General features: G+C 27.3%; 1 protein-coding gene across 3 annotated transcripts in view; it reads right to left on the reverse strand.

Moving 5' to 3' along the window:
• Positions 1–562: 562 nt before the first annotated feature.
• The window catches only part of LOC107439644 (SWI/SNF- related protein mor), a 41,364-nt gene continuing 15,482 nt past the window's right edge, over positions 563–26,444 (reverse strand). Inside the window, exons 11-26 of one of the 3 annotated variants that reach the window (XM_016052416.4) lie at positions 26,022–26,110; positions 25,122–25,276; positions 24,970–25,041; positions 24,765–24,878; positions 24,276–24,432; positions 22,587–22,733; positions 20,376–20,583; positions 19,087–19,209; positions 18,162–18,314; positions 16,304–16,422; positions 14,376–14,654; positions 14,166–14,300; positions 12,376–13,186; positions 7,139–7,240; positions 4,579–4,675; positions 563–923 (exon numbers count right to left, since the gene is read on the reverse strand). In XM_016052416.4, coding sequence (XP_015907902.2) covers positions 4,605–4,675; positions 7,139–7,240; positions 12,376–13,186; positions 14,166–14,300; positions 14,376–14,654; positions 16,304–16,422; positions 18,162–18,314; positions 19,087–19,209; positions 20,376–20,583; positions 22,587–22,733; positions 24,276–24,432; positions 24,765–24,878; positions 24,970–25,041; positions 25,122–25,276; positions 26,022–26,110 — 2,735 coding nt within the window. In that variant the 3' untranslated portion in view covers positions 563–923; positions 4,579–4,604. The remainder of the gene's footprint in view (positions 924–4,578; positions 4,676–7,138; positions 7,241–12,375; positions 13,187–14,165; positions 14,301–14,375; positions 14,655–16,303; positions 16,423–18,161; positions 18,315–19,086; positions 19,210–20,375; positions 20,584–22,586; positions 22,734–24,275; positions 24,433–24,764; positions 24,879–24,969; positions 25,042–25,121; positions 25,277–26,021; positions 26,111–26,444) is intronic. The other 2 variants (XM_016052491.4, XM_016052347.3) reach the window with 2 other exon arrangements.

Genomic DNA, 26,444 nt, shown 5'->3' on the forward strand with positions numbered 1-26,444 from the left:
AGTATATAAAAAATGTATGGACATGTGTTCAATTATTTTTTTTTCACCAAAAATTGTGCTTTAACTTAAAATGCCTATATGCAAACCATTAAATAGTTTTTGCCTCCTTTCACTAACGTGTCTCTTTGAATTATGCCAACATTAAGTTTGTGAATCATATGGCCAATCTCCTCATATTTGTAGAGTTTCATTTCTTTTATCAAAAACACATATCATAATGGATAAACAAAAGTTTGTTTCACAGAAAAAAGAAAATTTGAATTTTGCAACAACTTAGGATAATTTGGAATCTTTTCCTTTACATAGCATTTTAAGAAAAACTTAAATATTTCCATCATAGCCATACAATTTTTAATGACAGGAAAAAAAAAAGTATTGTGCTTTAAGGAGTGAATTGCCATTTTCATTATACATGAGCTGAGCTGTATAAAAATGCTTAAAAAAAAATTCAAAAAAATTTAAGATAAGGATTTTTTTAAAATAAAAATAAAGTAATAGAGTTATTTTTAAATCGTGCTTCTACTGTGTGTTACTGGATATTTTTAAAAGAAACAAATTATACTGGTACTTAAAATATATATTTATTTTTAAAAAAATGAGGAGAAACAATGAAAAGCAAATGATACAAAAGACATCATGATCGCAGAACAATGAAATTGATTTTAGCAACAATAATTAAATCTGATTCTAAAAATTTATACCAAATATGATACCCACTGATGAAATATAACATAATAAGGGTGAAAAAACAGGATTATGAAGACTGTAACTACCACAGTATTATAAAATGTTCATAAAACGGTTTTTTTTTCTTCTTTTTCTTTTAAAGTGCACAGCATCTTAAGGTTGATTAGCGGCAGCCATGTTCATTGTTTCACTGCTACTACTGTTGCTTGAATCACTTACATCTGGAGGTCCTGTAACTGCAAAAATATGAAAAATGCATTTAGAATATTGCAAATTAACAGTATTTAGCAATTAACAGTTTTTGGAAATGAGCAATTAACAGTTTTTGGAATGTCTTTAAACAATGACACTTGGAGGGGAAGGAATGGGTTGTAGAATGAAATTGTAACAACGGAGAGGGGACAACAAGTATGACAACATACATTTTATTTAAAATAAAAACATTTAAGGATCGCAAATTAAATAATTTTATATTTTTCGTTTTTATGTTATTTGTTTTATATTTTTGTAATCAAAATAAGTAAGGTTAACAAATAAACTTTTAAATAAGATCTAAAGCATATTACTTTGTTTATGAATTATTAGTGTACGTTTATGAAATTTAGCAAAACACGTGACAAGAGAGGGTAGAAGTATGGTAAAATGTGACACTTTCTGACAAAAGGGAGGAAGGGGTCAAAATATTGAAAACTAAGTGACATTTTTGAATAGCCCCTTTACACAAAGCAATCTTTAGACTTTTAACATGGTATATAAATAGAGTAGAATATTAGCTAGATTGAAACTAACACTGTCAAATAAATTTAAAAAATAAATAAACAGTGAAACTAATATTTTATTAATAATTCAGAGAAAGACATTTTCAATAAAAAGGTTTAGGCAGACAGACATAAACAATCATATAAAATCCTGAAATTAGAGGGAATCAGACACAGAGAAATAAAGTTAAGTATGAAAATATTAGGATTCACAAAATCCATATTTGAGGATTTCTAAAACACAGAATTTTAAATTACCAAATACAGTCTATTCCTGATTATCCATGTAAAAATTATTCACAACTAAAATGGCTATTTGAGAAAGGACAAGAATCCCATTTTTGAAGTTTTAAAAGATTCAATGCTAAAAATGTATTCACTTTCGAGATAAATTATACATAGCAAGAGTTTTTTGTAGCAATGAAGTGTAAGCAGGAACACAATTTCATCTTATTTAGTCTTTCAAATTTAAATTTTTTTATAGAAAAAATTGCTGCTAAATCTTTTTTTATTATTTAGTAATCAATAATTTAAAAGTCAAATAAGAAGTAAAAAAAAAATAATGAAGTAATAGATTTATTTCAACTATTCAGTTTATATGATAAAAATTAATGTTAACAAATCAATAAATAAAAAATGATAAAAGAGAAATAAGCCTCAAGCCCTTTCTGCATTAAAATAAAATTGAGACCATTAAATTGTGCTTAGTTAGTAATCAGACTTATTTCATTTCAGCTCCAATATTTTTTTTTACTCACAAATCTAACAAAATCACTACTAACCTAATTTCATAAATAAATATTCCTAATATAAAATACTGAACTGTAAATATCATTTCTTATTTCAAAAGCATTTTCTTTATGCAAGATGATTATCTCTTGAGATATCTTTCCATTCTAAACTCTATTACTATCAGACTATCATCATCTTTCACGAGGTTTTGTCTTCGGACCATTCGTTCGGCAATATTTAGCCATAAAATTATTAGGAGAGACAGTGATAAGTATTTATAATTTCATTTTTTGAAATTATATTTTTTATTCACTTGCAATAACAAGAGTTGAAAAAACTTTATTCTAAAAAAATAAAAAAGGGAAGATCAAAAATTTTCTTTAATTATTTTGCAAAATATCTTCAATTTGCTTATTCGTAATTGCCCTGGATAATCAAAAGTTTACTGAATTTTATTTACTCAGACCAATCATCAAACAAGTTAACTCTTAACAAACTAATGCTGCCATAAAAAGGACATGACCCTTTTACTTGTGGGTTCAATGATGACACTAGTAACAACTAGTGTGATACACACTAGTAACAACAGTATTAGCATTTGATTTCCCTGTAAATACTTATATTAGTCATTATAATAAATTACTATAATTAATTATATTATAATTATACCTGGAGGAAAGTAAATTTGAACTACTTTGGAACCATTAAGGGTGAATAAAAAAATTTTGGTTCAGTTAAATTGTCCATATATACAAACTCATTAAGAACTTTAAGCATATTTTTCCATTTTCAAAAATTTTTTTAAGGGTAAATAAAAAAACGTTGGTTAATAGTGCAGTTGTTGTTGTGTCTTATACACAAAGTGTTAAAGTGTCCATATACACAAATTCATTAAGAACTTTAAGCATATTTTTTTTTCCATTTTCAGAAATGAAATTATTCAAGCCTGGTCACAGAATTGACCAGGTGATTTGATTTTGTTGGGATTAAAGATTTATGTAGTAAACCTGCAAATAATGGTAATCAGAGCAACCAGTCATTAAAAATATATAAACAAGTTTCTTTTTTTATTGTTACATCAATTTTAATGTCATTTGTTTTTTTTTCCCCCTAAAAAATTCACATTTGTTTATAACTAATATATTATTAATTTCAATAGTTAACTCACTAGTACGAAACTAATTTCTTATTAAAGGTTTTAATTTTGTGTCTTGTTTTAAAAAAGAGCACATTAGCAACTTTTAATACATTCCTGTAATTAAAACAAACATTTGCTTTAAAGTAAATGGCAATAAACTTGATGATTAATTATAAAATGTGAGGATTAATTACAAAACTATTTAGCTGCTATAAAAAATTTAACATATAGAAATTTATCATTAAATTACAGATGGGGAGGGGGGGGGAATTACACACTTCTGACTTATTAAGGCCATTACTTTCTAATTTATTTCTCTAATTATTTCTATTTACTCATTGTAACAAAGTTTCGATAATTAATGATTCATGAAACAGTACATAATTCTCGGACAGAATTGTCCATCCTTATGAAATTTAAAGACTAGGTCAAAACTGTTTTATTTAACAAAAAAATATCAATTTTTTTTTAACCATCTGTTTCTATGCTCTCAGATAAAAAATAATTCCTCAAAAGTTTATAAGAAAATTTTGAATAGAAATATGATAAGCGGACTTTCCTTTGAATTAAATTTTAATCTTGTAAAACAGTAAGTTTTTAGATTTGAAAAAAAAAAAAGTAGTTAATTTCTAAATTTGTTTTTAGTCATTTGAAATAATAGTAGTAATAATTAAAAGGTAAAAAACAAATTTCTTTGTAATTGCAGAATTTTATTTTAAATTTCATGTTTTCAACAAATTTAGTCATTTAAAATAATATAATAGCAATAATGAAAAAGTGAAAATCAAATTTCTTTATAATTCTAGAATTTCATTAAAAAACACCTAAAATTTTTCTTAATGATTATTATAGAATTTTATTTTTCTAAGATAATTAACAAAATTGCAATTAGAAGAACAAAGGTAAAAGAATACAATTTGACTTAAAGGAAGTAGAATTTAAAGATAACAAATTACCTGTTAAATAAAAATAAAAAATAAAAAAAAAGAGACCAAAGAAAATATTTCCTACTGATCTTGGTCATTTTAGAATGATAATAAACAACTCTTAAAAAATTAAATATTTACATTTTATACAATAACAATGAAAACATAAATTCCAATAATTAATTATGATAAAGAACATTTTACATGAAAATAATTATCTTTGGAAAAGATAAAAAAACATTTTTATAAAATACATGCACATAACACTATTCGACATAAATTACATAAATGAGAAAACTATTTGAAGATAGGAAAAATTAATAAAAAAAAAGACTACCTTAGTTCAACCAGAATATCTGTCTATTATTTGTCTACATATTTAATAAATTTTTTTCCAGAATATAATTTGCTTCCATTACGCGTATATAAATCTTCTGGAAAGATAAATCAGTTAAAATTTTGAACAAGTAAAAGCAACACACACAAATGAAGAAAAAAAAACTAATATTTTTACCTTGTTCTCAGCAGTTCTGATATAATATAAATTATACAGAACTGATTCTCAAGGATAACCTACAAATATTTTATGGAAATAAACTACAACTGCTATGTAGTAAAAAAAAAAGATTTTTATCAAAAGCGCATGCATACAGACTTAAAAACTAAAGCTTGTGCACATGCAAAGCAAAGAAGTAACTAATGCGAAGGAATTTTATTAAAAAAAAAACAATAAAAGCATAGTTAACTGTGATTAATTCATGAAATATGCCAAGTTTCAGAGCAAAATATGTTAAAAATACATTGCTAACAGGTATCATTTAAAAACTTTCATAACATTTAAAATAATTTTAAGAAATTTGTAATACTTCAAGAATAAAATTAATAACACTTTACTAGTTTCTGAACTGTTTAAAGGGCCTTTTTCGAGTAATGTTATATTGAAATATTTTTGAGATTGAGATAAATTTATAAAAAGAAAATCCAAATTTAATTATCTAAAATTTTTTTCAAGATCTTTTTCTTTTCTTGATGGGGAGTAGGGTTATTCAAAATTTTACATGCAGTAAAGAATTGGCCATATACTTGAAAATATAATAATAAATATAAATTACAAATTCTGCGCTTATTACAACTAATAAACTTCATGAAAAATGATGAATTGCACAAACACATAATGNGAGCGAGACTCTGTCAAAAAAAAAAAAAAAAAAAAATTATTCTCCACTGTCAGGCATGTATAATATACACAAACACCTTTAGGGAAAAATATTTTAGTATTACTGAAAATGAAAAAAGGGGGGAAAAATCAAAATTTCCTTCTTTTAATGAGCAGGTCAATTTATCAGATATCAATGAAAGAATTTTTTTCTGCTTCATGCAGCTTTACTTTTATCGCAATTATGTAATTGCATTTGCCTTTTAGGGATGAGTTTTTCAGCTCTTTTTAAAATTTAATAAAAAAAAATAATAATAAAAAAAAGAGATTATTTTTTTTTAATTCTTGAAAAAAATTATCTGTTTTTAAGCGTATTCCTGACCATGTGGACGTGGACAAAATTGCTCCATTATTATCAAGAACAGAAAAAGATGACATGAACTACTTTAAAAACCTAGTAAGCAATGCAAATAAAATCATTTTTAAATTTTTAATTTAAAATATTGAAATAGTAACTTAGGTAAAAATTTTTTTAACATGTAATAGGATAGTCTCGATTTAATTGATTAAAATTTTTAAATCTTGTAATTAACTGAACTGTAACATCAAACCCTGTAATAAAAATTTTTTTCCTGTAATTCATTGAAAATTTCTTAGTGAACTGTAAAACCCTAAGATAATTTTTTTAAAATTGCTTTGAGTTAATAATTCATAAAGAAATTAATAATTCATAATACATATTTTAAACATTGAATGTTGAAAATGAACTGATCAACACCTATCAAGATTTTTTAAGGCACATTTCCTACTTCTTGATTACTGAATTTTGTTATAGGTTTTTGAACTGAATAGCATCACATAAAATATCAATTTTAACAATATAAATTTTATAAATAATTGCATTACTTAGACATCAAACAGTATTAAAGTTAAATAGTGAAACAGAATTTTTTAAACATATTTTTAATATTATTTGTAACATAATTTCAAAATAATTTACTTTGAGTAAGAATCATATATATATATATATTATAAATAAAAAAGTTTTTAAAACATTTTTGAAATATCATAATTTATTTCATCGATATAATAAATAAAGTCATCAATATAAAAAAATTTCCTATAAAGCACAGAACAAATAATGCTTTAACGTTGAAAAAAATATGATTTCTAATTTAAGTTTACTTTTTAATGCGTCTTTATATCCCAACCAATTTTTTTTTTTCTAACTGAGAAACATTTTATATATATTTTCTTAATCTTTTAAAATTAAGCATTCCTTACTATTCTATCACAGTTATCACTTTACATGTTAATGAAAACTTGATTTTTAAGGAATAAAAGTGCAATTAAGAAATAGGTTAAATAGAAAAATCAATAGCAGTGCAGAAAGTCAGTGCAAATGAAATTTACGTTTATTTTGTAAGCAGGCAGATGTAAAAAATTTAGAAAAATAAACAGAATACATAAGCTTTTTTAAATGTTTAATTATCAATTGAAAGAAAGATTTATTAAAAAAAAAAGATTTAGATAAGGTTTTAAAAATCAAAAGTAGCAACTAACCCAAAAGAATATATATATTTTTTTAAATGATTTTGGAGCTACAACAGCAATTTTGAATAATTAAACTGAATGAATGATAAAGCAAATCGAATAACTAAAATAAATATTTCTACTATCTTCCAAAGAGCGACAGCTATAGACAGTAAATATCAAATAAAAAAATATAAGTAAAACTTACCTTGTGCTTGAGGAGGACCGACCATTGGATTTTGCATTGGTGGTTCGCTGTTCATGTTAGGATGGCCTTGGGTAGGCTGAGCTGATGGTACTGGTGGCATACCTATTAAAATAGAAAAAGATACATATTAATATTGCAATGAATTTAGTGATAAATTATATTAAATTTATTATCTTCTACATTAAATATAATAAAAAATTCATAACTCTGATTTTCTAAAAATTAAGAAGTTTTGCAATATTTACCAACAGAATATCAATTAATTATAATACATAAGTTCATATTCATTGAGGTAAGTTCATATTATACAGTACAGAACCTCTTATCCGGAAATCAGAATACCGGAAAACCAGAATGAAATTTAATACATTTTCCCGCCATTTTTTTTAAAAAAATTTTTTCCTCAAAAGATTTCAGAATTCTTCTTTATTTTTTAAAAGATGTTTACCATCATTTTAGAAATAATCATTAGTTCCCTACACTCTCAAAAAAGGAAGAGCTTTTTAAAATTATTTTAAATATACATATATTTTTTTTAGTTGAGTTTGACAGTAAAAAAAAGGCTTTTTGTAGCGATTCAGAAAACCGGAAAAATCAGTTATCCAGAATAGCAATGGTCTCGATCGTTCCGGTTAATCGGTTCTCTACTGTACTTATACATGCATCAGCACTCATAGATAATTTTAGATAAAATTCCTTTGCAAACAATTAGAAATTAAATTAAAAGTATTTTCCCACAATACTTTTGAGAAAAATACCTATTACCTACATTTCATACCGTATAATAAAACCAAATAAAATCCAGTTAAATATGTTTTAATGAATGAGAGGAATAATCTAATTTATTCAGTGAGACCTCGATATAAGGTCACCCTAAGGGACATCACAAAAGTGACCTTATAAGCGGGGTGACCTTTTAATCGATTCATTAGCAGTTCGTAACTAACATAAATAGCTAACTAAGTACATAAATAGTACACATTATGATTTTTTAAAAATGGTTATACAAACGAAAACGATCAGCCATAAATTAAATATTTCAGTCAATAAATTTTAACAGAATTAGTAAAGAATTAAAGAAAGATAGATTTTTAAAAAACTTTTAATTTAAAATAAAGTTGTTTACAAATTTCCTCAAAGTGTACATACACACATTACATCTTATCTTATTTAAATAATCATTTATGCGGGTCTGTCTCGTTTCTGGTTTCATTTTTCGAACAATGATTTCTAGATTTTGTAACTTCTCAAAATATTACTCAGCTCCCTCATGGTTTGTAAAAAAAATTCGTATGACATTGAAGGCTTCCACTTGAAGCTAGTCTCAGGATCACTGTCATTGTCCTCAACTTGTGAAACAATTTCAGAAATTGCAGTTTGTTCGTTGGCTGCAACATTTTCCTAAAACTCGAGAGGGGTAATTGCCTTGTAAGGAAGTTAAATAGGCTTTTGTTAGAAAAAAGCTTCCCTCACCTCAGATAAAAATGACCTTATAAGCGATAACGATTTTAACAACTTGACCATATATCCGATAGTCTGTAACAAAGAATTTCTATTCAGTGAGCCGGGACTTTGGAAAAGTGACCTTATATGCGGGGTGACCTTATATGCGGATGACCTTATACCGAGGTCTGACTGTATATTTACGATATTGGGTGCAGACAAACAATTTTTAATAACTTATTTAAAAATAAATAAATTAACAAAATATAACAAGAGTAAACTTTTACTGATAAATAAATTTAATTGGCTTCAAAGTGGTCACCTTAAGCAGCGATGCAAAAGCTTAACCACAAGTTCACAACCTTCAATTTTCCCTGTTAATCTTTAAATTACTGCTTTAGCAAATCCGAGCTCCTTTATACAGCATTTATGTAAGCAAATGATTTCAAATTGTCATTTTCCATGCAATAACAACTCTAAAATAGATTTTTTATTCAACATAGTAAAAGAGCCAGAAAAACAATATGTAAACTAAGAGATATATTTAAAACTAAAGTGGTAGACAAAAATAAATAAACACATAAATTAAAAAGAAATTAGTTAATTTCAATTCTATAATGCAATAACTTGGTGAGAGTTTTTTTTCTTTTTGCTGTACAATGTATATAGTTTAATAGTTTTATGCCAAAGTAATAAAAAAGAAATCAAGGTTAAAAAAAATACATAAATTACAAATCTGATATCTGAATTGAATTGTAAATCTGATAGTGATTACAGTCAGTATCTGATTTAAAATTTTTTTTTTCATTTTAGGTTAAGGAAAATCAATGTCTCTTAAAGGGATAGAAAATGTTACTTTTAACTTAAAAAGAAAAGAAAAAACTTTTACTTTTAAAAACTATAGCATGTTAAATGATTTTCCATACATTAAACATTAGCGCAGAAAGCACAATTCATTAAAGACATATTTCTATTAAAATCTCAAAAACTATTCACCAACAGCCCTATTTTTTAAAAAAAATTTAAATTTTAAATGATAATCAAATAAGCTAAGATTTTTTTTAATATTTCTATAATTCAACATTACGAATTTTTCAAAATATTTTCTTTTCCCTCCTTTCTTTTCTTTTAATGCTCCAAAATGAAGAAAATAAATGAGTAAATAAATCCTATGCACTTAGAAAAAAATTAGATTGATCCACACAGGCACCAGCTTTCCTAACTACCAATAAGTAATATATGCAGTTAGCATTTACAAAATTTTAATTAATTTTATGGTGTACTTAATTCTATATACAGTACAGAACCCGTTATCCGGAAACCAGAAAACCGGAACGTCAGTACATTTTCCCGCCATTTAAAAAAAAATTTTTTTTTTTTTTTCCTCATAAGATTTTAGGATTTTTCGTTCTTTTTTTGAAGATGTTTACCATACCATCATTTTGGAAATAATAATTAGTGTATTACTTCATCGTTTTTTCTTCTTTTTAAGATTATTTCCAATTTTTTTTTTTCAGTTGTGTTTAACAATAAAAAATAACGGCTTTTTGTAGCGATTCAGAAAACCGGAAAAATCAGTTATCCGGAATAGCGATGGTCCCGATCGTTCCGGATAATCAGTTCCCTACTGTAGTATACAATATTAATAAAAACGAGCATGAACTTGCAATTAAAAAATTTATATTCAGATAAAAGCACTAAATTAAAAATTATACACAGATCTCCCTAAAATAAAAAGACAGGATGCTTTTTCAAAAACAAGAGGACCTTTAGTTTTGAAGGACAGTTATCTTGTAAATTATATCTTTACATTAAAAAAATTTCCTGGGAGTGTAGTGTCACTCAGAAAAAAAAATTTAGTTTTTAAAATTTATTAAGCATGCAATATTTTGTATTTCATAATTTGAATTCTAATGTATGAGTGCATTGTTAGTACAGGAAAGTCAGCAGTGTCTGATAAAGAAAATAAAATTATGCATAACATTAAAAATGAAAAATTATAAGAGAAAGTGAAATGAAAAATTATAAGAGAAAGACAGAAAGGAAGAGAACACAACCCATAGAAGCAAGAAACTAAATTAAGGAAAATGTCAAATGCATGCATCTAAGAGCACCCATGAAGATGACATAGCAGAGCAAAGATATCCCTGTTCAGTTGAGAAGACAGGAGCCCAATCTTCCAAGAACTGTGCATTTGTTTAAACTGCAGTGCAACAAAAGAAAAATATATTAGTACCTTCCAGTTTTAAAGTGAAAGGTCAAACAATGACCAATTTAAAACTTTTAGTTTTAAATATAATACTGGTCCAGCGATGAAAGAAAAAAAAATTTATGCAGTAAACTAACTGAATAGCTTCGAAAACAAAACAAAATTTCTTGTTCTATGTATTTTAATACTTTAGACTCTGACTCAAATTGAGTGGATAATAAAGAAATGAAAAGATTTCCAATAAAATTAAATCAAAAAGAAAAAATTAAGATGAGTAATTTTTAAGGTCAGCTACCAGACACTGCTTGTACTAATAAGATACAAATATTTACAATCAAATAAATAACAACTATAAAGAAAAATATTCAAAATACTGAATTAAAACACTTGTGCCCTATGCAAAAAGATACTTTTAAACATTTAAACTGGAGTGGTAATTAGATTTTTTTTTCTTCACAAATCAAAATAATTTATTATTATTTTTTATGAGCCTAATAAGACACTAAACAAATTGTTGTCAGAAGTCATTATCTATTTTGAAATCTCAATAACTTTTTTGTAGAAACTAAAATTTCAATTCAGTCTCGATTCTTGAGATTGAATTTTACCAATGTAGCAGAATTAATGTAATGCAATGTAAAATTCAAGAAACAAGAGCATACAACTTAGTTTTCTTAAAATTCAAGTTAAAATTTTATTGTAATATTTTACAGAAAAATTCACTCTTGTTTTAAACTTTGGTATTATGTGAAAGCATAAATTAAAAATTGTCTCAGTTTGACGAAGTAAGAAATTAATATGGGTACAAAGCAGCTAAACCATTCAAGTATTAAAATGTGAATAGATTATTTATTAAAAATAGTCTATTTTAATAGATTATTTATTTAAAAATAGTTTTGTAGTCTGCATAATATTAATTGTATTTAAAAAGTATTACAGAAAAATTTTCAGAAATAAAATTTGGTAAACTATTTCTACAAATATAAGATTAGACTGATAAATAAAATAGAACCTTTTCAAATGAAACTGTTATTTTAATTTAAAACTAGATACAATTTTATTAACTAATTCTGTGTGCTGATGCAATTGCTTTTGAAAAGCATAATTTCCATAACTTGAATAAACCACAAACAGAGATTAGAATAGGCGAAAAAATCTTTTTAGTTACTTAAATCAAAATTTTATAAAATTAGATATAAAGCTAGAGCCAAACTAATTAACTAACTCAAAGCCAACTGGTTAGTTCTTGCTTTCCAGTTTTTTAGAGAAAAAATTTTATTTATGCAATTCTCAAAAACTGAATACATAAAATTTGACCTAATTTTTCTAGAGCTGTAATACTTACAGTGTTATGTAGAAGCAAATTCATAATTTTTAGAATTATAATTGCTGCAGATTCAAAACATTTTTGGAAATTTTAAATTGTCATAGTTATAAAAGCTGTTAGCACTTTTGAATAATCCTATCAGGGGAATGCACAGAGTGTACCTGAAGAACTTTGCATTTCGCACACTGTAGCTAAACAAAAACCATGAAAAACACTAAAAATTCATATTAAATAAGGTACCAGTAATAATGTGCCTACCATGCTGAGGTCTTGGTACTCCTCCAGGCATCATGCCTGGCGACATCATTCCAGGTCCGGCTGGTCGAAGACCACCGTGAGGCATCATTGTTCCATTTGGTGGATAATTTCCTGCGGGTGGATAGTGAGGACCGGGCATTGGAGGTGGGCGATTATGGTGCTGCATCATTTGAGGGGCCATTCCCATGTTGGGAGGGGGCCCAGGTTGTGGGTGGCCTTGCATATATGGATGCTGTTGCATAGGATGTTGCTGAGGCGGTGGTTGCTGCTGCTGCTGTTGTTGTTGCTGTTGAGGCGGAGGTTGCTGTTGTGGTTGTTGTCCAACATAAGGATGCATTGGCATTTGTTGATTGGAAGGAGGAATCTGAGGAGGTCCAGGAGAAGGTATAGGTGGGGCTGGGGATGGATGCGGAGAAGGGTGTGGAGAGGGTTGAGAAGGAGGATGAAGAGTCGGGGCAGCAGGAGATGGAGAAGGTGGCACAGGACTTGGACTGGGTTGGGGTGTTGTAGCAGTCACCGGTACTGGTACAGCATGCGGGGAAGTTATTGAAGGTGAAGCAACCGATTGATGGTTAACAGATGCACTAGTAGATCCAGGAGACTTGGAAGTGGGATAAGTGGCCCTTGCCTGGGGTGGACACTGACCTGACAATGAAACAGGAGAGTCACGTCCTTGTTCTCCACTGTTACTGTTAGGGGGTGTCATCATCATAGCATGAGCCTGCTGTCTGGCACGGAACTCGGCAGCTCTCAACTGCTCCATGTGAAACTGCTGCCGTTCTTGGATCAATTGTTGTCGCTGATATTCAAGCTGGAAGAGGGTTAAATTTTTATAAAATCTATTAATGCAAAAAGGTCACAAACAGAATCATATAATGTTCATAAAAATGTGAGATTTTTTAGGATATTATATTCTTATAATTCTCACAAAGCTAAAAAAAAATAGAGATTATATGAAATAAAACTATTAAAAGCTTACAATTTTCATGTAAAAAACTTCTTTAATTTGAATTTTAGTTATTAAAACAGAAAACAGTTCTTTTAATTTTGTTAATAAATAACTATAATATAGGAGAAATAAAAAAAATTTAAATAATGCAATTTTAAAAAAAAGTAAAAAAACTTAATGAACAGAAAAAATTTATTGACTAGTCATATTTTTTTGAAATGCTCATTCACGATTTTCTAATTATGAATAACAATAAGTTACTGTACGCTTTTTTAACTTTTAACAAGAAGATAACTCAAATTAAAAAAATAGGTTAGAAAAAAATAATGGAATGCAAGTAACATGAATTTTAATTTTAACAAGATTAAATTGCTATCCATTATTTAATAACTTTAAATGATAACAGGATAGATTTAGATAAAAAGTTGATCTTAGAAACATCATTTTGATTCAAAAAAATCTATAACTTTACAATTGATCATCTAATAAGCCACATTAAAAAATCCATACTTTCATTCTATGATCTCTATTTTTATCAATATAAGAACTCAAAACTGATTTCAATCATATTTTCCAGTTTGAGGTTAGCCCTATATCATGAGGGTAAAATATACAAACCCGTTGGGAAAAAAAATTTATTCAGAGAAAATACGTTGTTTGATATGATTTTGCACTCAAATGAGTTTTTATTATTTTGCTTGCTATACATAAAAAAAAAAAAAAAAAAATTAGATACCTACTTATTGATGTATTGTTTAATTTAACGTAAACTTTATCCCGAACTTTCAAGAAAGAAAATGCAGTATATAATGACTTAATTTTAAAGAAAATTAATACTTACAGTTTCTCTCTCTCTATCCATTATAGCTTCCAGTTCTTCAAAATGGCGAAGTTTGATTTCGAGTTTTTTCATTTGTGTTTCAACTAATAAAGCCACTAAAGATTTGATTTTTCTCTCTTCAACAGCAGCCAAATGCTAAAATAAAAAATAATTTATTGCAACTGACACAAACACATAAAACAAAATCTTTTAAGCAGTTTTCTCACTAACTTTAGCTTTCACTGCAGCAGCACCAAGAGCCGCTGCAGCAGCGGTAGACAGCTGAGCATCTTTTACAGTCCTTTCTTGCTCAGTTTCCGGAGCCTTAGGAGGAGTTGTCTCGATCGGCTCTTCTGGAGTATCCTCTTTCTCTTTTTCACCATTTACTTCAGCATTTTCTGGATTTTCGGGAACAGCTTCACCAGATTCTGAGTTAGCTGCATTTGGTGGCTTTTCAGCAGAAGTTTCAGTTTTATCTTGAGAAGATTGGTCAACATCCATTGGTTCAGTCTAAAAATAAGATAAATACAATACTGAGATACTTATCATACAACATTAAGATATGAAAATTTTGAATTTGAGTAATCACTTCTTCTTGCTTTATTTTTGCCGATTTCCTCTTAAATCCAAATGATTTTTCGACCCATTTTTTTCTTTTGCCAGTTTGTCTACAAATTTCCATGTGGTTTTTAAAATCCTGATACATTTAATATGATACAACAACTTGTGAGTTTTAAATTGTGCATTTTTTTACTCTCTTTATTTACATAAATTTCACTGTAAAACAAAATTTTTTAAAAAAAATAAATAAATCCTTTTTTTAAAGGCAGTTTTTGCTGAGCCTTATTACGTGATTTTGAAAATGCCAAATTTTCAATATATACATTTAAATAATCACTTTTTGATGCGCTTTATTCATACCGATTTCATCGTAAATCCAAGTTGTTTTTCAACTATTTTTCGGTAGTTATTTGATTTACATTTCTAGATGGTTTTAAAAATTGAGAATTTTATTAAAACATGGGAATTTTAAATAACGCATTTAAATAATTACTTATTGACACGATTCATTTGTGTCGTTTCCATTGCAATTTGAACAAATTTTTTGTGTTGCAACTATTGCAATGTTTTTCTTTGTGATTTTAAATAATTCCGTTTTTCCCACAACTACGATGTTATTACAACATTAGAGTATTCAATCATGCATTGAAATAATCACTTTTTGATACAATTTTGAGTATTTTAAATCATAAATTCAAATTATTCTGTCACTGTTTTCCTGGCAATTAGAGCCATGTATTCATATATTTTAATACAATGTAATCGCAACATGAAAAATTCATGAAGTGTCAGAAAACATGAATTTTTAAGCTGCTCACTATTTGCAATTTTTGTAAAAATTTTTGCATAACTCATGTGATTTTTCAGGACAAAACCGACAAAGAAAACGTTTCCTATTTAAAATTCATGAAACCCCGTAATAATTGAAGAAAAAGAAGTAATATCTGAAGTATAATACCAATTAAATATTGAATTTTATTTTATACTATAATAGTTTTACTTTAATCTTTGGTTTTTGTTTAAAACCTATAAATATCCTTCAATTAAAATATTTAATTTAAATTTATATAACTCATCAAAATATGTATTTATTAGTTAATTTTTTATACTTTCATTCTGTAAAGATTATGCTTTTTTTTAAAAAAGTTTTTATTTTAAAATGATTTTTTGTACTAGGTGATATGACAAAAAAAGCAATAAATGTAATGAATTTTACAATGAATTTAATAAAATTTAAGTTTTGGTTTCTAGCAAAATTGGCCAAATTAAAAATAAAATCTTTTCAAGAGTCTTTGCCTTCTTATATAGAGTACTAAATGACACTGTTTTAAAACCTATTAAACCAAAAAGTTTTGGTTCCTATCCCATTTTGGCTAAGAGTAAGCAGAAAATAAGCTTTCATTTAAAATGTTATATTTTGGAGATGGCCAATTTAGCAACTAAAATGACAATTATATTAATCAAAAGGTGCTTGAAAAAATAATCTTGTTACATTAAAAATCAGTAAACATTCATTTAATTTTATCTGCTTTTTAAGTAGAACACTAAAAAAAAGTTGATTTTTTTTCAATTATTAACTGTTTAAAAACTTCACTAACCTTTCCTTCCTCAACCTCCATTTTTATTTGTATGTTGGGTCCAGCAACTGCTGCTGTATCGTTTTGTTGAGCTGGAGCTGGCGCATTTTCTTTCTTGTTTTCTTTATCAGCTCCTTCTTCTAAAGAGAGAAACATAAAACGTAATTATTTTTTAAAAACCCATTAATCCAAAATAGCTGGATGAACAACTAGTAAACACGTAGAGTTTAAGGTTTGAAATTGCAAAACAATATTTTCCCTCCTTGGTTCCTGAATTAGGCCTTAAAAACATTCCTTTTAAAGCTACTTGCTACACTCCAAAGTCGGAGTCACCAACCTATAGGGGATGAAATCTTCCACGATAAGTAGCCAAATTTTTGTATAAAATAAATATTTAATTTTAATCAATCCTTAACTAATTTATCATTTTTATATGAAACTTTGAACATTTTACAAATAAAAAACATAATTTAACAGGAAGTGTAAATTTGGATGGTAAACTATCATTCTATAATATTCAGTTTCTTGAGAAAATATTATTATTGGAAACTCCTATTATTTATGCAGTTTAAATTTTATAGATAACCCTATCGATTATTTGATAACCTTCCATTTTTTTCTATCTTGAAAAGTGTAAATTTTGTTGTTCTTTAAGTTATATATCCTGTCCAGACCTACTAACTTTAGACATTCAAAAGGTCTGAGACTTTCCATTGAATTGAATGTAAGTTTTAATGGCGCAAGGTCCAGAGAGGACAAGCTGCGCCCTGAGACTTTCCATATCCATGGCATAGCGCAAAAAGCAAAACAATAAATATATAAATATTTAAAAAAATAATAAATTTAAACACTTTTTTAATTAAATTTACATAAACAACTTTTTAACGTCTAAAAATTACAAAATAACAAATTAATCTATTTATTTAAAAACAGATTAAGTGGCTTATTTAGCATTTTTAAACAACGTTAAATAAAAATTTTTCAGAAACTCTTTCTGGTATACCTATCAAATTAGTTTGTTCTGATAAAGAACAGAATTAAGTCTGGATTTTCATCATAGGGCTAAATATTTCTTCCCAAGACAATACTGCCAGCTTTAACTTGGCCAACACAACACACTGTTGGTTTTACTTTTCCTGCAATTGATTTTACACCCTTTTGTCCAATCCAATCAAAAGAATAAAAAAATTCTGTTCCGAAATGTCTTTGCACCATAAAGTACAAAACAGAGTTTCTAGAATATCAAGAAACAGGCTTTGCTATTTTTTCCTTGAACTTTCGCGAGCACAGAAAAACTATCACCAAAAATTTGGTACTCAAAAAATAACAGTTGCATTATTACTCAAATTTTCCAAATATTAAAAAAGGTTTTAAAAAGAAATATTAACAATAAACTAAATGCATTCAAATTACAAAACTACTGACATTCGGGAAAGTTTTCAGGGGTGAGCATGGACCCTATTTCAATTTGTACACGTATTAAAAAAAACAAAACAAAAAAGCCTGAAAAATGCTTTTTTGGCTTAAGGTTCTGAGATTGAATGCAAAAGTTTAAAACTCAGGCCTAAAGCCCGAGAGTTAACAGGTCTGCCTACCAATCCTATTTTACTAGCTCTTATATTTACGTGGTTCCTTTAAAATCTCATTTTAAGTCCTTTTATTGCTTTATTAATAAACAATGCTAATTTTAAAATAGATTTTTGAGCAATATAACTAATCTGACTATTGCATTTGGTTAATTAATCAATGTTAGGAACTCTTGACCCAATAATTGTATTTAAAAAAAAGGACTTGTTTCATTTAATGAGAAGCAGAGAATAAAATGATAAATCAAACATCCAACTCAGTTAACAAGAGAGCTTAAAAAAGATAAACTCACCTCCTTCTTCTCTTTCTAAAGTGCCAGCAATGCCAGTCATGTCTAATCCTGATTTAGGATCAGAATTACCATCAGCTGCGGCAGCTTCAACATTTTTTATGTGAGCATCAAGAAGAGCAGAAGGAACTTCGTCTTTTATTTTCGCAAACTCATCTGCAAAATTTATTGGAATGAATAAGAAGAGTTTAGCAATAATATCTGATAAAATAATCAACAAGTATTTTATCAGAAAGTACAATTTATTTATAATTAACATATCTATTATATTTAGATATCAAGATTCCATCAATCTTGGAGAAATTCACTTTCATGATACCAATACTAGATTAAAAATTAATATTTAAAATATATACATATTCTCAACTAGATTTAACCAATTGGCAGATTAGCAAATGGCCAAAATTGGGATATTAATTCTCCACAATACACTATTTCCTCTTCAATAACATGGGAAAACCGGTTTTGCTACACAAAGAAGACTGCGAGTTAAAATACAACTTTGTACGTGCAGAATCATCAGGTGATAAAAAAATGATCACAGATCAAAACTAGAACACATTCAATCAAAATTTTGAACATGCATTATCTTTATTAAAGCCCTTAAATGTTACAAGCCTGCATAAAAATTTCATTGCTAAGAAAATCGTTTTTTCCCCTCCAATAAATGAGATAAAGGAAAAAAAGCTGGTCGGTTGTAAAACAAAGCAACCACATTTTACTATGAACTCAGGTAAAGGATGGGCTACCAGTTACAAGCAAATAAGAAATGGCACTCATTACTTTTGAGTCCTTTCTTACAGCAAAAGTATGGTAAAGTTCATAAAAATCATAAGGGATTTAGGTACCTATAAGATTACACGTTATATACAGATACTGTTATTTAAAACTTTTTTAAAACGGTTAAAAAAATTTTTTTAACTCTTACCCATAGCAGCTTGAGCTGCTGCAGCAGCAATGCGAGGATCAACAACTGATGCTAAAAAGGAGACTGTTGACATTATTGGATTTCCAGCCTTTGAAAATGGAATAGGTTGAAATGCTAGAGGACCTGTTAATTAAAAAAAAAAAAAATTATAATTTAGTAACACATTTTATAAAAATTATTGCAAGATAAAAGATTACTTCCAGATAGTATTTTTTCCCCTAACTGATTAAAAATAAAAAATAAAAAAAAGATAGTTCTTTTGGATAAAGTATTTTTTAAAAAACCCATTTAAATCTATTTCACTGCTTTTACCATTCACCATTCTGGTTTTGGTGTAAAATTGTTAATAACAGATATTCTCAACCTTAAAATGAAACCATAAAGATAAAATAGGTTAAAAATTTTAAGAAAATATTGAGCCTAGCTTAACGTCGAAGAACTTCATCAAAATACTTTGAAACTAATGTAGAAATTTAATTTCTTTTTTTCTTAGACAGTTAATATTTTATGGTGACTTTTATTTAGTCACAAAGATCAAAAATGGCAACTGATAATTTTAAACTGTATCCAATTAAGTTAAAATAATTTTAGGTTCAGTTCGCTCAGGCTTCTAAAAATCCTATGGTGAATGAGTGTACTCTTACAAGGACAGAGGCAAATTCAAATATAACTAAAGGGAATATGTAATTGAAAAATTATGAAAAAAGAACACTTGGTCTAAAAATATTTAATCTTAACTAGATAGAGATTTTTAAACCAAAACTTGTTTTCTACTAGACTTAGGAGTTTTATTATTTCAAGCTGTACAAAAATGTCTTTAACCTAAATGACTAAAATTATAAAAGCATGAAAATTTCTGGCCCATTTTCACTGTATTATAACTAATTTATTTTTTAAAAAGTATATTAAAGTTCCTTAAAATTTACATAACAAATAAATATCTACTAGTCAATATAATAGAAAAAATTACATATTTCAAAACAATTACTTTTGCCAGAAAAAGAACAATTATTTAACAGTATCAAAAGTTTATTCTAAGGATAGCAGCACACTCATAAGTTGGTTATTAAAAAAATTAAAATTATTTTTGCAGAAACAAGCTTTTTGAAAAATATTTTCAAGACAATGATCTAGGCTCATACAAATATTTTTTAAAAAGGCACACTAAAACTACATGGTTTATATTTTGTATTTCACTATTGTTTCTGAAACCATATCAACTTTATAAACTAATTAAATTTTAACTTCAATAGCTGCAAACATTTTTGAATACTTAGAGAATATTTTACCTAGGGCACCCCCTCCTGCTCCAGGATCATCAAGATATGGATCTTCGATCGGTAGTCTTAAGAAATGCAAGATGCATTCATCTTGAGTTCGGCTGCCAACATGCTCACATACTTTATTCCAATCATCTTTATACATTTCTAAAGCTTCTAATAACAGAAGAGTTTCTTGCTCTGTCCATTCTCTTGATACTGTTGCAGCTGCTTTGTTCTAAAGTATTCAATATTAAAGTGATATAATTTTAGACATATTTCAAAATAATTTAAATAATGTATCACAATGAAGCTTTAGCAAAAGTAAAGTAATCAGTAATCAATAAATAAGTTAAATAATAATAAATAAGGCAAATTATAATAAAGTTAAATAATAATAAATAAGTAAAATCATAATAAATAAGTTAAATAATACTTCAATTTCTTTTTATTAACATGTTTTCTTAGATAAAAAGCATAAAAAATGGATCCAGTTTTCATAAATGAAAAAAACACCAATTGATGATCATACTACGATATATGAGAAAATAGTCACCTAATTCTTCAAAGAGTCACCATTTTAAAAAACAAGTGACAAATAAATAAATAAAAAAGGCAGTGGCAAACCCAATTTTAGGTCTTAATTAATTTTTTATCTTAAAAAAAAGTAAACAGAATAGTTTCCTACTCTATTAATTCTCCTGATACGTTGCAGCTTCTTAGTTTAAAAATACTTAATACTAACTTAATGATTTCATTTATACATATCCAAAAACAATATAAAATATTAATCAAAATTCCGATATAACATTTGCAGGCTTCTTAGTGGACTAATTAGAACAAAATTTGGAAATTTTTGTAACAGTATACATATACCAGGGTTGGGTTTTTGACGTCAAAAAGTGGTTTTTGACATGACATGGGTATAATACTNAATACTTCAATTTCTTTTTATTAACATGTTTTCTTAGATAAAAAGCATAAAAAATGGATCCAGTTTTCATAAATGAAAAAAACACCAATTGATGATCATACTACGATATATGAGAAAATAGTCACCTAATTCTTCAAAGAGTCACCATTTTAAAAAACAAGTGACAAATAAATAAATAAAAAAGGCAGTGGCAAACCCAATTTTAGGTCTTAATTAATTTTTTATCTTAAAAAAAAGTAAACAGAATAGTTTCCTACTCTATTAATTCTCCTGATACTGTTGCAGCTTCTTAGTTTGAAAATACTTAATACTAACTTAATGATTTCATTTATACATATCCAAAAACAATATAAAATATTTATCAAATTTCCAATATAACATTTGCAGGCTTCTTAGTGGACTAATTAGAACAAAATTAGGAAATTTTTGTACTGTATACATATACCATACCATTCTTCTTCTAAAGCAAACTAAAAAATATAATTAAGATTATATTTTTAAATTCAGAATGACTTTGTTTAGAAAAAGTTTTATTTTATCAATACTGAATTAATCTTTAGTTCCAGTTTTATTTTAATATTGAATTACTCACAATAGTAAGTCAATTCATAGAAAAAATTTATATCACTGTAATATTTAAAAAATATTAATAATCAGAATCAAATCGATAATATTTCTTCGTACCAATCTTCATATATCTATCAATCTGTATCTCCCTATCTATCAATCCGTATGCTTACTCTAAGGGTGGTCCTCACAATGTCTGAGCCCCTATCCTGTAACATCCACCATGCAAAAGGGCGCAACCACAAACGATTTGTAGCTTACAAATTTTGGGGTGGGGTTAAATTTCACTGCTGAAATCAAAGCTGCTTACTTGCAGGCTTAGCATATCTGATATATTTAGTTATGTATATATCTGATATATTATAAGTTCTGATTGATAAACTTCAAACTAAATGATAAAGAATTTTTTGTAATTACATTATATTTTAGAAAGTACATCACAAAAGCAATTTTTTTTTCAATTCCTTTGTAAACACTTTTAACGCTTTCCTTGGTGGCATCACCCTTCATCATTCTATAATTGTTAGCTATGCTTTTAAAATTGCATCACACTCAGGTTATTATTTTTTAAAAAATACAGTTTACTTTATTCACATTTGTTAACATTATTTCTTCAATGAATTACTTTCTAACTTGCCCTTAAGCCTAACTTTCCTCATGTAAGTATTGATAAAAATTTATCCTAATACAAAAACTTATTTTGTAAGACCAAAAAATATAAAATAAATAAAAAAATTTACCTTCATATAAGCATTTTTCTTGGCATATTGATCCAACCTCAAACCAAAGTTATCATTGATAGGAGGTTTCGTAACTCCTTCTTCAGTTTTGACTTCAGGAGTTTCTTTACCTTTATCCAGATTAAGCATTTGTTGTGCTGCTGAGGGCTAAAACATTAAAAGAAATTGTTTTATGAGAAAAATTTTAAAGAATGTGGGTTTATTACAACAGCAAACTAAAAATAAGAATTGCGGATTATCATGAATAAGTATCAAAAAATGAAATCTCAAATGACTCAAACTTATATCAATAGTGAAAGAAAACAATGTTTGATATCAATAGGAGATAGAGATGATCTCCGGGTCACTTTTAGAGCATTACTTAGCATTACACCTAAGCATTACTTAGACCTAATTTTGTGATCTAGTTAATCAGCCTTTGATGTCTAAACAAGGAAATTAGTAAATTAAAAACTATTCTACCACCAATTGGAAGAAAAAGTAAAGAGGAAAACTGAACCAATCAAAACTCTAAGATGACTAAAACAAAAATTAAAAAGAAAATCAAAATCTTAAACTAAACTAAAGTTATTCGACAATTAGCGCTAGCCTTACAAAGCAAAAGCACCAAACAAAAGCAGCAGATTGCTAAAATTTTCAAAGCTTATAAATTTTATATTATTTATACTTAATAACAGAAACAAATGTTTGTTTAAAAGTGGTAAGAAAGTTGATGAAAATTTTATCCTGTTTTGTTCTTAGTTGATAAACCCGTCCCACACTTTATATAGCCTTCCCGCAAGGTACGGCTAGATTTTGCAATAATAAAATGCTGAATTTGCATTATTCATTAAATCAGATTGCTTTATGAGTTGTAAGTGAAAATGAAAAGCAATACTGAATGCATAAACAAATTTTCATTTGTCAATAAATAACCAATCATACATTAAAGAAAATCATAATAGCCAATCATACATTAAAGAAAAAACAGTAACTTTAAGGCAAACTATATTTAAACTCGGATAAAATGACCCCATTCATAAGTAAAGAGTGGACAGCATTTTTTGTTCTAAATAGAAGAGAGGCACGGTAATCTAAATTGTTTAATTTCGAACTTAATATTTTGAAAAAAAAGACGAAACTTACTCTTCAATCTTAAACATTTGATTAGATTGGCAAGATTTCGCACAGTTCAATAAGGAGACATTGTCCTAATTTTAATTTTTCCTTATACACTTTGTCTTCCTTTCTTTTTATATATTTAGCTTCCTGGTACTCTTTTATTTTGATAATAAAATTCAGATGAATTAATACATTTTTACAAAATATATTTTAGTTAGTGTATTAGTAAGATTATTTAATTCACCTCTAAATTTTAGACTAAAATTGATTAGACTACAATTGATTTTGACTATATTTTCAGTTCACTAAAACTGCATGCCTTTCTTTTTAAAAAATGCTGCTTTACAACTTTAATTTTTTTCAAATTAGTATGTACTAGCTTTAGGTACGGAATAAAATAAGAAACTAGAAAAGTATCTTAATCAAGATACCATTTCTTTTTCTGGAGGAGAAACTAAATGAACTGCAGTGATACATGGCAACAAAATCAAAACAATAAGGCAGGCAAGAAAAAGAAAAACATTTACAAGCAATTTTTGACATTTTATTTAATTATTTACTAACTAACATTATAGGCAACTTAAATACCTGATTAGTGCGAGGAGGATTCAAGGGCTGGAGACCAGAGGGTGTATCAGCAAGAACATGGAAATGCGAGGTAGACGGTGGGCCCATAGGAGTTGGCCTACTGTCTGCATCAACTTGGTAGTTTACGAGACCCCACTGCTCCAAAAAGGCATGCACCCTGTTGATAAACAAGGAAACTAATGTATATTTAAATGAATACTAGATAAGTTATGATTTCTTTAAAAAATACATAAACACTCTGAGAACTGACCTTAGACTACATCAATACAAGGTTCATCTCTAAGTGTTAGCGTTTTAATTCTCTTTCAAAAACAGAAGACAATTTTTAAGCATTCCTTACAATGATTTAATTCCTTATAATATGAAAATATTATACCAACACTCACAGCTTATTAAAATTATATAACTGTATATAAGTCTAATAAAGAAAAGATCAATAAGGTACTCTTAAATAATAAAATTAACCCCTTGAGGCAAATAAATTATTACCTCATGATTGCACAAACATCTCCAGCTAAGTTTCGCCTGCAAGCAGTTACAGTTAAATACTCTGTGGGATTCAGTCGATAAGTATCAATCATAAAATTCCTATATGCAATGTAGCTGTAAACACAAAAATATACAACAATGATTATTCAACACATAAAAGAAATTTAATGCGAAAATATTTTAAAATTATATTTCATATCCTTACACTTCTGGCGTTTTAGATTTGTTTTTTAAGTTGAAGAATTCCGGCAACCCTCTTCTTTCTATAGCATGAACACTGAAATAAAAACAATGTTTTTAATGGGGTAAGGAAATTAAAATGTAAAGTTAAGAGAGTGAAAGAAAAATATGTTTTACCTATTATAATCAAACCAGGCTGCATAACTAGGGATCACAATATGATTGGCTTGCTCAGTCACATTGTCATCTTGGTTGTCTTCAGGCAATTTATCTCGACTCTGACTGTTGGGAGAACCAGGACGTGATGTTTTCATTTTCTCTTCTTTGTCTCCCTAGAGTATTGACAAAAATTATTATATGCTTTTAGGGTGCATAGACAAATCTTCCAACAAAAAATAAGCACCTTTTAAGAACTTTTTAAGCACTCAAAAAAATTTGAAGCACTATATACATTAACAAAATGCAAAATTATTTTCCAAGACTTTACATGATCATGATAAAATAACTAATTTCAAACAAAGAACTTTTTCCTTGATTATATTAACCATCATAAAAAGATCGAAAGGTTTTTCAGTTCGATTTCAGAAGGTGGAAAATGAAGCATAGAACCATCCATACCAGGAAAAACTTTCTTCATGGTATGCTACCTGTTACAAAAACAGTGGAATTTACCTAGAAATGCATCTAGCTCAATTGAACTCTTGAAGAAAGAAAAAAAAAAAGATAATTGTTGCTATAAACAAAACAATCACCCAATAGAGAACTTACAACAATGATCTTAATTTCTAGCTCATAAGCCAAAAGAAATGATAAAGCAGCAAAAGAGGAAAAGTCATTTTGTAAAGTTTCTTAGATGCGATTAATTGTCTACCTCTACCATCAGTATCAAGTACATAATATATTCGTAAAAAACTGCTGCACAGGTTTAATGATTCGTTTTTTATTTATTAAAAAAATAAATAAATAAAAATCCGATTAAACAGCTTCATATGTCACATCTAATTTTCAAATTTAAAAAATAAAATATTATTAATATAACACTTTTCGAAACTTCATGCAGTAAAAAGCATAACATACCTTATCGTCAGTGTCATTTCCATCTAATTCCAAAAGAGTGCCACCTTTCAAAGGCTGAGATTCATCTTTATTGCTTCTAGGATTATTTGCTATAAAGATTAACATGTTTTAACATTCGAAACAAAATTAAAACAACAAAAACCTAAGGAAAATATTTAAAACTAATTAAAATGGAAAATTCCACAATAGATAAACATAAACTTCATATTTTAATTTTATACTATAATAATACACTAATTCAACATCTTTATTTAATTTATTGAAAAAAAATTAAAGCAATTTTGATAGTAACCTAACTAAAGGCAATTTTATTTTAAAATTTCCAGTTAAGCTTGCCTTATCCTAACATTTAATTAGATTATTACTTGTCATCCAAAAAAAAACTGAGTTCTCACAACAGTTAATCTCAGTTTATATATAAGG

This window comes from Parasteatoda tepidariorum, chromosome 8 (genome assembly GCF_043381705.1).
Source record: "Parasteatoda tepidariorum isolate YZ-2023 chromosome 8, CAS_Ptep_4.0, whole genome shotgun sequence".
Taxonomy (NCBI): domain Eukaryota; kingdom Metazoa; phylum Arthropoda; class Arachnida; order Araneae; family Theridiidae; genus Parasteatoda; species Parasteatoda tepidariorum.